The 14424-nt window shown below is 35.0% G+C and overlaps 1 protein-coding gene across 11 annotated transcripts in view; it reads left to right on the top strand.

Moving 5' to 3' along the window:
* ERBIN (erbb2 interacting protein) overlaps nt 1–14424 on the top strand; it is an 80762-nt gene that overhangs the window by 40132 nt on the left and 26206 nt on the right. For 9 of the 11 annotated variants that reach the window (XM_045075279.1, XM_045075277.1, XM_045075275.1 and 6 more), the window contains exons 14-17: nt 3423–3522; nt 10283–10404; nt 11683–11856; nt 12747–12932. In XM_045075279.1, the coding sequence (XP_044931214.1) occupies nt 3423–3522; nt 10283–10404; nt 11683–11856; nt 12747–12932 (582 nt within the window). The remainder of the gene's footprint in view (nt 1–3422; nt 3523–10282; nt 10405–11682; nt 11857–12746; nt 12933–14424) is intronic. The other 2 variants (XM_045075276.1, XM_045075270.1) reach the window with 1 other exon arrangement.

Genomic DNA, 14424 nt, shown 5'->3' with positions numbered 1-14424 from the left:
CTGGGCCCTGGCTATACCAGATACTTAGAGTTATGAGACATAGCTCCTGGTATTAAGGACTCAGACTTTTAGTATAATAGCACTATTGCAGCAAATCAATACCAGAAAATTATGCCAGATGACTTCTTTTAGTGAAATTATCTAGTATCTAAAACAATCTCTTCATATTTACAACGTTCTCTCATTTTCATCTCTTTGTTCCACATCTGTTAATTACTTAAAAAAAAAAAAATTGTAGTGGGGACACCTGTAGCTAAGTCAGTTGAGCATCCAGCTCTTGATTTGATCTCAGGGACATGAGATTGAGCCCCAGGTGTTGCTCTGCCTAATATTCTCTCCCTCTCCCTCTTCCCCTCCCCCCACCCACGTTGGCACACTCTCTCTAAAATAAATTAATAAATCTTAAAAAAAAATCGTAGGGGTGCCTGAGTGACTCAGTTAAGCATCTGCCTTTGTCTCAGGTCATCATCTCAGTGTCCTGGCAGTGAGTGAGTCCCATGTTGGGGCCCCTGCCCTGTAGGAAGTCCACTTCTCCTTCCCTCTCCACTCAGGTGCCACTTGGATGTATAAATCTTAACTACTGTTCATCATATAGTGTATTACCTTTTATTTAGACCTGCACTGTCCAGTACAGTAGGCACTGCTGTCATGAGTGTAGTCCAAATTGAGATGTGCTCTAAGCATAAAATGTACACTGGATTTTGTATATGTAATATAAACAAAGAAAATAAAATATCACATTTGCAATTGTTATTTGATCACACATCAAAATTATATTTTAGATATACAGGATATGCTAAATTTAATGCATTATCAAAATTTAACTTATTTTTGCTTTTTAAAAACATGTAGCTGCTAAAAATTTATAAATTATCTATGGTTCTCATTTTAGTGTCACTTCTGTATTTATGCTGGACAGTGTTGACTTGGACTATTGAAATTCCTAACTGGTCTCTGCCTCCAGTGTTGGCACCACTTTCAATCTTATATCACCCTGATTTCATTCTGAACCACACTTCAAGTGATCCTTTTATCTGGTTCCAGCACTAATCTACTTAAAACCATTTCATGACTTCTTTCTCCATACAGTATCCTTCAAGACCTCACTCATCCTGTCTTCATCTCTATCCCTTATACCTTCATTTTCATATCCCCAAATGGGTTCTCTCTTGGAACATTGTTCACCCCTCTCACCTGGTAATGCCCATTCATCATGTAGGAAGGCATTCTCTCAGGAGTGCTTTCCTAATCACTCGAGATTGTGATAAATGAACACCTTTGATGGGTTCTGTTACTCCCTGTATCCTCTCTAACCTGTACTTAAATCATGTTTTAATGTCTCATTTTGCTCTCACCTGTCTTACCTTTCATACATCGTAAGCTCTCCTAAATTGGTAATCGTATACCTGGTGCCTGTCATAGTACTTTGGCATATAAAGGCCAAATATAAGTAAATATTTGTTGTGATTCCAGATTTCAGAGGATGAATATTTATTGGATATATTGTGGGAATTATGGCAAAGGTTTTGATCTCCGGGTCATAAGTTCAAGCCCCATGTTGGGTGTAGAGGTTACAAAAAATAATAATAAATTTTTAAAAAGAAACGGGAATAGAGATCACTGGAGTTAGATGTTTTAGGGAATGGAGAGACTGGTAGATAGTTATCAATTTCTTTTTCTGACTTTGTACTCCATAATTAACAGATAATTAGTTTTCTTATAACATCTGTGTTGAAATATAATTCACATACCATAAAATTCACGCATTTTAAAGTGTACAATTAATGCATTTTAATATATTTATAGAATTTTACAGTTATTAACATAGTTAATTTTAGAATTATTTCAAGGGTGATTTGTTATTTGTTTGCTTTAAAGATTTTATTTATTTATTTGAGAGAGAGAACATTAGCAGGAACAGCATCAGAAGGAGAGGGAGAAGCAGACTCTGCAGAGCAGACGCGGGGCTCAATCCCAGGATCCTGGGATCATGATCTGAGCCAAAGGGAGGCATTACCCCAGGCACCCTGGGGTAATTAGTTTTGAAAAGCCTCTAAATAATTCTGTTATGTCCATCTAAGTTGACTGCTTTCCCCTTTCTCACGTACTCCTCATCTCCTAAGACTTCAGTGGGTTAAGAGCATGACCATGTCATTTACATTTTATATCTGTTGAATTATCCATGACTGTGGAAAGATTTGTCATAAAAGAATCAAGAATAGATGGATACTGCCGGAAGGTCAGTAGATAATTAGGAAAGGAGAGAATGAAAGAGGCAGAATTCAGAATGGTAGAGGCACAATTGACTATCCCACAAAAGAACAGTTATTTACACTTGAAGAGATACAAGTGATGATCTCACAGTATTTGTAAGCTCTGAATCTACCCTCCAACCCAGGGTTTATGAGCTATGGGAGAATAAGCACCCCTGCATTTGAGAAGACTTAAGGAGAGCACTGTGTTTGGGAAAGGAATAGATCTACCATTTCTGTTATCTGAGGAGATCAAGGAAAGTTTTCAGTGAAGATGTTTGAGATGCAGGGCATTTTGTTTACCAAGAAAAATTGAGAGGCATGGAGGAAAATATTTGACTGGGAGTAAGATTATTGGATGGAACTAGCTAGCTGCAAAATTTTCACAAAAGTCTAAAGATTTATTTGGTAGGGTGGCAGGTGAGGGAGAGATTGGGTAGTTCCCTCCCTATTTAGAGTTGACTAAGGCTTGGATTGGTAGGATTTTAAGTTAAAATGATGGCTAAAGTTACTAGTTTTCTTAAGAATAAATTGAAATCACTTTATAACCAGTTAGGAAAGAAGTCTTAAGAAAAAAAGAGGTCCAAAATGATGGATTTATAGTTTCACCACTGAGTAACTTGTGGTATCATTAAGGTAGACAGGAGACAGGGAGAAGAGAGAATCAGGTTACAACTTCGTATTTGTTTTAAGTACTCTCTTTTCAGCTAGAATTAATCTGCAGATAACTGGACTAAACCTTCTAAATTATTTCCTTAAAAGCCTCTTTCCAAAGGGGAAGGATAACATAAAGGGGGCACAATAATGTAAAATGGAAAGGCTTATTTTATAGCTTTATTAAATCACTGTGATAAGTAATTATTGGGCTGTGGATTTACTTGGTATTGGAAATGTTTTAAAATTGTATTGATAACCAGTGATAATTGCAGTACAGCATGGGTTTTGTTTTACACTAAAAACTAAATGGTTGTTTATTTGTTTGTTTTTTTAAGATCCTTACAAGTTTCAAATCAGTGCCTAAAAGTTTTTTTTATGTATATATAATCTTGCTTTTGTAATCTACACATTGGTACTTTATAGAAAAAATGATGAGTACTTATTCAGAAGAATTGCTGGATATGTATTTGCTTTAGGATTATTGAAAATTAAACATTTATTTTCTTTCCCTAGTCCAAACCCCTGATACCTCTTCAAAAAGAGACTGATTCAGAGACCCAGAAAATGGTGCTTACTAACTACATGTTCCCTCAGCAGCCGAGGACTGAGGATGGTAGGAACTTAAAAATTTCTTTATTTTTAAAAATTATAATATTAACAAATCACAGCATAGATGTGAAGTGAATTTTAAGTCTCATAGACTCTTAATAGATTGAAGGGAATTTGGAGAATTAGTCGATAAATTTCTGAAAATGAGAAAATAATTCAGTATCTCAGGATTGTAGATAGTTGAACTTAGAGGTACATGTAGACCATATGCTTCCTTAAGTGATTCCTTGAAATTAAACAGTCAACTTCATCTATAATAGGACTCTCTGTTCTTTAGCTAAATGTTAGGAATACATGTCAGGTGTCATGTAATGATGAATATTGAACCAGGAAATATTTTGTTCACTTCTTTTGTTGTAGACTAAATACCACCCTTGGATCTGTATACCAGATAAGGATATTTGTAGAAGTCTGAGTAAAAGGTTATTTCTAAGTTCTTAGGTTTTGCCTAGAAAGGAGAATATATAGGCTTTACTGTTGACCACACATGTTTTTGAACAGTTTTGGTATGAAAGCCTTTTAGACTAAGGAGCAAATTGTTTTTAATACATATTGTTATATGTCTGTGTGTGATGTATGTTTTATGTTACACCTAAAAATAGAATTGTTATGTGTATATTTTTCTGAAACCAGTGACAATCTTCATGGCCCAAAGTTATTTATAAATTAACTCTTAATAAATAAAAACACTGCAGGGGCGCCTGGGTGGCTCAGTGGGTTAAGCAGCTGCCTTCGGCTCGGGTCATGATTTCAGGGTCCTGGGATCGAGTCCCGCGTCAGGCTCTCTGCTCACCGGGGAGCCTGCTTCCCCCTCTCTCTCTCTGCCTGCCTCTCCATCTACTTGTGATTTCTCTCTGTCAAATAAATAAATAAAATCTTTTTAAAAATAAATAAATAAAAACACTGCAGAAAATATATTCTTGAGTTTCAGTTTCCTTATCCTGGAATACTGATAATAGTATCTGTTTTGCAGGGTTTCTGTACAGATGAGAACCACTGGGTGTAAAGTACTTAGCAAAATGACAGAATCATATTAGCTGTTATTATTCTTAGATTGTTTTGGCAGGCTTAGCAAACAGTTTTGAAATACTTACTGAGATTATAGACTAAATTCATTTAACTCTGTTCCATTATTGGTGATAATTAAAGAACTCTTTTATCTGTGCTAATTATTTCTTATTCTTTGCAAGGAGAAATAAAAAACTTGCTTTGATAAGTTATCATTTCTTGGGAATTATTTAATGAGGTTGATTTGGGTGAAGCAAAACTGTTTAGCTTTTGAATTAAATTAAAAGTTAAGACTTTTGAGAAATCAGATGTGAATAGCCTCTTTCATTGAGGATCTATAATTAATGCTTAGAGAATAGGTTTGTAAGCATAATTCCTTTTTCATGTATTTAAACCCCAGTTTCCATATTTAGCAGTATAATTTGGAAACATATTCATAACAAAATGTAGTATACTTCATTTTAGGTAGTGTTGAAGTATTGTTTAATAATGCAAGTACTGTATATATACGCATTAGAAGTTAAGAAGTCGGGGGCACCTGGCTGGCTTATTCGGTAGAATTTGTGACTGTTGATCTCAGGGTCATGAATTCAAGACCCTTGTTGGGTGTAGAAATTACCAAGGGCAAAAAAAAAAAAAAAAAACCAACAAAAGAAATTAGGAAGTTCAAAGTGGATCTACCAACTCTGGCTTATGCCCCTGTTTGTGCATTGTGGGGAATTATAATGAATGTTTGGATACATCAATAGGTGTTTTTTTCTTTGTTTGCCATAGGCACTGGGACTTATGTCTCTATTTTCCGCTTCATCTCTGAAGGTGATTTCTAATAGAATTACAATCAGCTACATAATATATTCCAATAGTTCTTCTTTGATGTGGGAAGATAGAATGGTAATAGTTAAAATATTTATGAGGAAAGAGAATTAATTTTTAGTGTAGAGAAGAGACTTTAATGTCCTGTTGCATGGGTTAGCAAGTTACTTAAGCAAAGAACCATTTAGTAAATATTATAGGTTTCATAGACTATATTTTTCTATTCTACCTGCTTGATGCTGTCTGTTTCATGCAAAAACAGTCGCAGACAATATGTAAACAAATGAGCTAAGGTGTGTTCTAATAAAATTTTATTTGTGGGCAGAGAAATTTAGATTTCATGTAATTTTCATGTGTCATGAAATAATTTTTTGGGTTTTGGGATTTTGCTGCAACATTTAAAAATTTTTAAAATTGTCTGGAGGTTGTAAGCTATACAAAAGCAGAAAGTGGGCCAGATTTAATAGCTTTTGTCCCTGTCCTAAAGGCATATTGGGAAAATTTGTTCTTATTCTCATTTTGCTGCATTTATTTCAGAAAAAATAAAAATTGGTAATTATTAGAAATCCGATACAGGGACACCTGGGTAGCTCAGTCGATTAAGTGTCTGCCTTCCCCTCTGGTCATGATCCCAGAGTCCTGGGATCAAGCCCTCATTAGGCTCCTTGCTCAGCTGGGAGCCTGCTTATCCCTCTGCCTGCCTCTATCCCTCCCTGTGCATGCTCTTCCTCTCTCCTCTCTCTCTCTGACAAATAAATAAATAAAATCTTAAAAAGAAAATAAAAAGAAATCCAATACAGATATCATTTTGAAAGAAGATTCTCAGACAAAATTACTCTGTACTTTGTGATAGAACCAAAGTCTCCAAAGGACTTATTTAATCTTTGATAATTTTATTATATTAATGCGTTACTACTGTTTGGTCTACCTGCTTTTGTTACTGCCATATAGAGACTTCAGAATGTTATTTTCCTTTCATTTTAACTAACACTAAAATAACCAAACATGATTCCAGCAATGACTAGAACTAGCCAAAGGCATATGTATTTTTGGGTTTTTTGGGGGTGTTTTTTTTTTTGTTTTTTAAATTTTATTTATTTATTTGAGAGAGAAAGTGAGTGAGCACGAGCAGGATGAAGGGCAGAGGGAGAAGCTGAGCAGGGAGCCCAGTGTGGGACTCGATCCCTGGACTCCGGATCGTGACGGAGCCAAAGGCAGATGCTTAACTGACTGAGCCACCCAGGCATCCCTGAACTAAACTGTTAAATATACATCTGTGAGAGACCATTGAAGGCCCTTCTAGGAAACAATCAGATAAATATATTCCGTCATAATACTTTTTGTTCCAATAAGTGATTGGCATACTGTGGCCCATGGGCCATATCTAGCCTATTACCTGTTTTTGTGTGGCCCACAAGCTAAGAATAGTTTTTTACAGGTGAATATTTACATCAGTTTGATGATAGTCAATACCAGTTAAGAAATATGTTACTCTAACAGTGAGAACTTTAGTCTTCTCATTTACTATATAACAAAATTTATAAGTTTAGTATATTTTAAATTTGTCTGTAATATTTGGAAATTTCTCTCATAAGTACCTCCTGTAATATCCTTGATTTTGTCTCTTGATTCACAAAGCTTAACATATTTATTATCTAACCATTTACAGAAAAAGTTTGGTGACTCCTGCTCAGAACTGTTCTACTCATGGGTATACTCATTCCTTGATCTCTCTTACTGTCTTCTCTTTTCATGATTCAGATTTACCTGGCCTCCTATCATTTCTGTCATTTTGATTTATTCCATTTGTTTCTAAAACAGGTCGTAGTTCAGGTAAGAAATGTATTTGTGATACAAAGAGTAGAAATAGCAAAATCTTGGCCTTCAAATTTTTGGTATGAGAGATGTATTTTAGAGTAGAAGAGTTTTAAAAGGAAAAGTCTGAGATACATTTATAGTATGCTGAGTCCTTGGGGTGCCTGGCTGGCTCAGTCAGAAGAGCATGTGACTCTTGATCTCAGGGTCATGAGTTTGAGCCCCACCTTGAATGTAGAGATTACTTAAATAAATAAAACTTAGAAAAAATAATATTCTGAGTCCTCTTAGAGTTTACATGTTTCTCAAAGTATTTCACTATCGGTATTATTACAAAGAAAACACTGTAACATACTGCAGTTAATAATACTGAATCAGAAAGTATACTGACATGGCCAGGTGGGTGAATTCTTTTTCAAATGCAAGAAAAACTTTTCCCTTCATCATAGTACCTCCAAGTAATAAGTCAGAAAATACAATGTTCTTGGCTTAGAGTTTTATACAGTTTAAGGAGAATAGATACTTGGTTCACATTTAATTCATTCCATTTTTATTTAGCACCAATATGCCAAGCAGTGGGTTAGATCTAAGTATTTAATGATAAAAATCCTTGCTTCAAGACGGTCATGTTCTATGGTGCCTGGCTGGCTCACTCAGTAGAGCATGACTCTTGACCTCAGGGTAGTGAATTCAAGGCCTACATTGGATGTAGAGATTAATTAAAATCTTTAAAAATAAAAAAAAAAAAAGCCTCACCTTCTAAAGGTGAATAATGATGGATAAGTTTGAAATAGAAAGCATGGTATTGGTATTGGGGCCTATTAGAGGAATCAGTGTTAAATGGGAAACAGCATCCATGTAACAATTTGTATCTGGGGAAAACTGGTTGTTGCAGGGGTCAGGGAATTTTCAGTCTGAGTGTTTTGATGGCATTTCTTTATTCATTGAAGTCAAAGAGAAAACTTCCTCTAGAGGTCGGGGGTAGGGACCTTGAAGACAGTGATTTGTAGTAGGAGGAAAGACCGACTGGAAATAAATGGGATTCCTGGGCAGCACTGAAGATGGAGCAAAGATAAAGGAATACCATACATTTGTAAAGGTTCTAAACAACAGGGTGATGTCACTTTTCTCTGATAGAAGTGAGCGGTCCAGATCAAAGAAGTTAGGTGGTTGAAGTAGCACATCCGTGGGTTTTGTTGGAAAGGTATAAACTGAGAAAGGGGCAAGAAATTTGAAAGTGGTTAAAATAATGTATCATTAAACCAAAGCTGAATAGAAAAGAAAGTAAAACCTACAGTGGATTTACAGGAAGAGTAAGAAATGAGAATAAGGAACTCAAAGTGTACCAGCAATAATAAGGAAGGGAATGCTTTGAAAGAATGAGTGTTGTAGTGGTCAAGGAAAAGGAAAGTTTTACAGAAGCTTACATCTTGAGTGTGACCAGGATTATGAATCACATTGGTGAAATATAGATGGACATTGAAATTCAGAAGATTGAGGCCTGTGAAATTGTAGTGGTGTAGAGGGGATTAATCACACATTGTTACCGTTCTTGATATTGGCAAGTTTTAGGTAGAGAGAAAGGCTATTAGGCAAATACTAGAGTCTCCAGTGAATCTGCCAGGGTTATCAGGTCTAGTGGCATCTAAAATGCAGAGAAAGTAGTAGTATTACTTGATGTCCTGAATCTCAAAAGATGTGAGGTTTACACTAAAGCATAGAAAGTATAGGCGATCAGAAGTTGACAAGAATGAGGGTCATGGTAAAAGTTACTTCCCTTGGAGTTCTGAAAAAATTCTGGTATAAGATTGCTTTGGCTTGATATAAAAACTCTTAAGAGATTTCTCAGCTAGTCTGGTGATTGAAATTGTTGCTTAAGATGGGAGGGGAATTTTTTGAACCATGGAAATAGGCTTTGTTGCAAACTGCTTGGCTCTGCTTGCCTTTCCAAGTATACCACAAAAGTCAATAGGGATTCCTAGGAATTTGAACTACCTTCCGCAAATTTAAAAAAAACAAACTTTATAATTCATTAACTATTAATGCCACAAAGTTATTTTTTAAAAAATTTTTCTTGAGCCAAGTATTGAAAACAAGAAAAGCTGAAGGTAAAAACTCAATTCTTCTTGTTCAGATTTGGTTTTGTGATGTTCTTTGTTTGGATATGATATTACAGAATGGTAAGAATCCCACAATAAAGACTAAAAATTAATGATAATGATGCTACTTTTGGCTAAACATTCAAACTGACCACATACGGGTATTCTAGGAATTTTTTTTTTCAACTAATTTTGGGTGCTTTTACTCCCTTTTGTTTTGAGTGAGTGGAGTCATTTTTTTTTAGAGGACAGAAAACAGTTGTGATTTTATCTTGTATTGCACAAACTTCTGTGTGGTGAGGTATAATAGTCAAGTGGATTAATTGTTAAGCCTTAGATTTTTTTACTTGCCTAAAAGGCAAAAAAAATATAATAGTTGTTGACTCTTTACCTTCAATATTATATTGCATAGCAGGATATGTAGTGTTGCATTTATGTTTGATTTTCAATTTTCCTTACATTTTAATATAAAAAATCACTTTATTAGCACTTTATTTGCTTAGTAAATTATTAGCACTTTATTTGCTTAGTAAAGCTGTATATAAAGTATAATGTATAATGCAAAGATTTAATTGCAAGGCATCAGGGTAATCTTTTTTTTAACCAAAGTAACTTACTTTGTCTTTATCTCCTCATCCCCCTTATATGATGAACAATATCAGAATAGGGACGATTATTCTGAAATAATTTATGTATTGCCGTGTCATATGTGTGCTGCTGAAGGAGGCACAATTACCATGCTGCTTTTTGTAGGGAACTGCACAAAATCACATACCTACTTAGAGTTGTAATTGTTAGATTCTTTTCAGGAACCCTTCTGGTAATAGGACAAATTCACTTAAGGGAAGAAAAGATATATGATTAATACTTTTAAAGAGATATTACAGTTACAGGAGCATTGAATGCTGTTGGCATTGATCAGTCTTGACTTACCTTAATGTTTATAACTCAAAATTATGAGCAAGTAATGGTTTTCCATAATTACAGCAAAATATAGTATATTTTTGTTTGTTGTTTGTTTTTCTTTAGTTATGTTCATATCAGATAATGAAAGTTTTAATCCTTCACTGTGGGAGGAACAGAGGAAACAGCGGGCTCAAGTAGCATTTGATTGTGATGAAGACAAAGATGAAAGGGAGGCACCTCCCAGGGTGAGTCCTGTTTTCCCTTCAGGTTTTAAACAGATCCACTGATACTTAATTGGTGCTATTTACCTTACTGTACTGTTTCAGAGATACAAAGGAATATTGGTTTCATTCCTTGCCCTCAAGGCACTTGAAGTTTTATTGATCCCACTGTGTCCTGTGAAAGAATTTAAAAACAGTATAAAAGTATGTGATTTTAAGCCAAATTTCATAATATAAAAATAAGAGAAAAACACGTGATTGCTTTCCCTCTTCCTGTTTTTTAATGATTTATTATTTAGATTCTAGGGATCAAGAACTCTGTTATGAACATGTTTTTCTTTATGGGTTTGAGAATCTGTGTTGCAGTGACAGAAGTAGTAAATAAATCATTTCCAAATTACTTGTGGATATAATTATTTTGCCCTTATATAAACTAGCTGAATCCCAGAAAAATGGCAATTAGACTGACTTTGGAAGTATTTGGTTCCTGGCATATAAGACAGTATATAAATGTAGGAATTTTATATGTGTCTGGAAAAATATCTATCTGGAAAACATACCTGTTTCAAAGCCAAGTGATAGTGTTGGCAATATCCACACCATAAATCTTAAGATGGAAGACATACTAGTCTGCTTTTAAAAAAAGTTTTCAGGGGCGCCTGGGTGGCTCAGTGGGTTAAGGCCTCTGCCTTCGGCTCAGGTCATGGTCCCAGGGTCCTGGGATTGAGTCCCACATCAGGCTCTCTGCTTGGCAGGGAGCCTGCTTCCTCCTCTCTCTCTGCCTATCTCCTCTGCCTACTTGTAATCTCTGTCAAATAAATAAATAAAAATCTCAAAAAAAAAAAGTTTTCAAAGTATTAGTTAAATCTGTAACTGTGAAGTCTTTCACTATTGATAAAACCATACTTCTGTCTAAAATGCTTTCAGGGGGTGCCTAGGTGCCCTCAGTTAGTTAAGCGGCTGGCTTGGACTTAGGTCATGATCCCGGAGTCCCAGGATCAAGTCCCGCATCAGACTCCCTGCTCGGCAGGGAGGCTGCTTCTCCCCCTGACGCTCCCCCTTCTCATTCTCTCTCTTTCTTTCTCTCTCTGTGTACCTCTCTCTCTGTCTCTGTCTCTCTCTCTCTAAAATAAATAAAATCTTAAATAAAATAAAATGATCTTAGTGGCCTATCATCTGTGTTTAAAGTTACCCCCAGGAACCAGATAACCAATGCAATTAAAGTGGGTTATAGTTAAATTTTGAGGTTGATGTTAGAAATATTTATCCATATTTCAAATTTTACTTATTTTATTTCTCTAGGAGGGAAATTTGAAGAGATATCCAACACCATACCCAGATGAGCTTAAGAATATGGTCAAAACTGTTCAAACCATTGTACATAGACTAAAAGATGAAGAGACCTGTGAAGATTCTGGAAAAGAACTGAAACCACATGAAGATCAGCAAGTTGTAAATAATGATGTGGGTGTGAAGGTTAGAAAACTCAATTTAAAAGAATTGACTAAAACTTATTTCAAGCTTTTTAAAACTTTGAAAGAATAATCGATACAATGGTCCTTTTTGTATACACGATAATGTCCTCCCAAATTTAGGGTGTTGTTCTCACCACCTGAAGTGAAAGCTAGAATAATCGGCAGACTCTCTGATTGCTATTATTACACTTCAATATGGTTACAGATTTTCCATGTGGGCAGGATAACGTCATCATAGGTTTTAAAAAAATAAGGAATGTCAGAAAATTTGTTGTTACAGAAATACTTTTTTTCCCGTGTTAACATTGATCCACTCTACCCAATTCTAATTTTAAATGTAATTGCTATGACAGACTATTTCCTTGGGATGTTTCAGAAATGTACAACAATCCTTAAAGTGTGTGTTCCTTTCATGGAATTTGTTCCCCCACATTATATTACAGAAACAGTTTTCTTATGTTGCTAGAGTTACCATATATTCCACAATCAGCAGAAAACAGTCTAACCAGCCTGAGTTTGAGTCTGCTGCGCTAAGTGACTCATTCATGAATGCCAGCTTTGCAGCTTAAGAGGTGAAATGTAGCCTCAGCTAAATTATAAAGTTTAATGTGGTTCATGAACCTTTGGGGGCCACCTGCTCCCCAAATGAGCGTATATGGCCAAAATAAATACATACCATATACACATACATACACACACACTGTACATATATATATTTAGTAATCTCTGCACCTAATGTGGGGCTTGAACCCATGATCCTGATATTAGGACTCACAGAGTCTTCCTGTGGAACCAAACAGGCACCCTACTTTTAAATTCTAATCTGAACTATAGTACAAAAATAGATACAGAGCTTTAAGGAATATGGATTCTTTGTTTTCTTTGACGTAGACTTCAGAAAGTACCACTCCAGTAAGAATCAAAGCTGATGAAAGAGAAAAGTATATGATAGGAAACTCTTTACAGAAGACCAGTGAATCTGAAGCTGAGATTAGTCCTGGGAGTCTACCAGTGACTACAAATATGAAAGCCTCTGAAAACTTGAAGCATATTGTTAATCACGACGATGTTTTTGAGGTACTGCATTGTGTTTATTCTCTGGAACAGTTGTAACAACTTTTAAGAATTTAGCATTTCATTATTCCTAACTAAAGATTAAAAAATGTTAATCAAACGCAGAAAATACACTACCTCATTTGAGAAATTTCATGGTATTTGTTATAGTATTACTCATTTATCACTTCAAACTTAAAATTTTATAACCTGTATTGCATTCACGTTTGCTGTGTAAATTATATTGTGGTAGTTCTATTCTAATTCTTTAATATACATCATCTCAATTGTTTATTGAAAAGATTGCCATAAGTATAGTTCAGTTATTTCACTTATTTAAGCATTTATCATTGATTGTGAAATATTTTTTTTCTTTGAATGTCTAACACTTTTTTAAAGTTACAGTTTTAGTTAGGATACAGTGTTCTATTAGTTTCAGGTATATAATATAGTGATTTAATAATTCTGTACATTACTCAGTACTCCTCAAGAGCACTCTTAAATCCCATCACATATTTCACCCATCCTCCACCTTCCTCCCATCTGGTAACTTTGTTCTCTATAGTTCAGAGTCTGATTCTTAGTTTGTCTCTTTCTTTCTTTGTTCGTTTGTTTTGTTTCTTGAATTCCAAATACAAATGAAATCATTAAGTATTTGTCCTTTCCTGACTGACTTTTTCCATTTAGCATTATACTCTCTAGAGCCATCCATGTTGCTCCAAATGGCAAGATTTCATTGTTTTTTGATGGCTGTATAATATTCCAGTATACCTATCTGTCCATCGATAGCAACATAGATAGATACACACACACACACACACATTCCATATCTTCTTTATGCATTCCTTATCGATGGACACTGCTTCCATATTTTGACTATTGTAATTGATTCTGTCATAAACATCAGGGTGCATATATCAAAATAGTGTTTTCATATTCTTTGGGTAAATACCCAGTAGTAGAATTACTGGATCATATGGTAATTCTTTTTTTTTTTTTTTCTTTTTTTGAGGAACCTCCACACTTTTTTCCACAGTGACTGTACCAGTTTGCATTCGCAACACAAGTGCAGGATGGTTCCTTTTCTCCATATCCTCACCAATACTGTTGTTTCTTATTTTTGATTTTAGCCATTCTAACAGTTGTGAGGTAATACTTCATTGTGATTTTTGATTTGCATTGCCTTGATAATGAGTGATGTTGAGATCCTTTTCATGTGTCTGTTGGCCCTCTCTATGTCTTCTTTGGAGAAATGTCTGTTCATGTTTTCTGCCCATTTTTAAATTTAGATTATTTTTTTGGTATTGAGTTTTACAAGTTTTTTATATATTTTGGATACTAACCCTTTATCAGATGTCTCATTTGCAAGTATCTGCTCCCATTCAATAAGTTGTCTTTTAGTTTTATTAATTGGTTCCTTTGCTGTGGAGAAGTTTTATTTTGATGTAGTCTCAATGGTTTATTTTTGCTTTTGTTTCCCTTGCCTTTGGACACACATCTAGAAAAATGTTCTGGG

Source organism: Mustela putorius, unplaced genomic scaffold (assembly GCF_011764305.1).
Source record: "Mustela putorius furo isolate JIRA1106 unplaced genomic scaffold, ASM1176430v1.1 tig00000145_pilon_pilon_pilon, whole genome shotgun sequence".
Lineage (NCBI taxonomy): Eukaryota > Metazoa > Chordata > Mammalia > Carnivora > Mustelidae > Mustela > Mustela putorius.
Note: the sequence above shows the minus strand (reverse complement) of the source record. Positions and strands in the feature narration are given on the sequence as shown.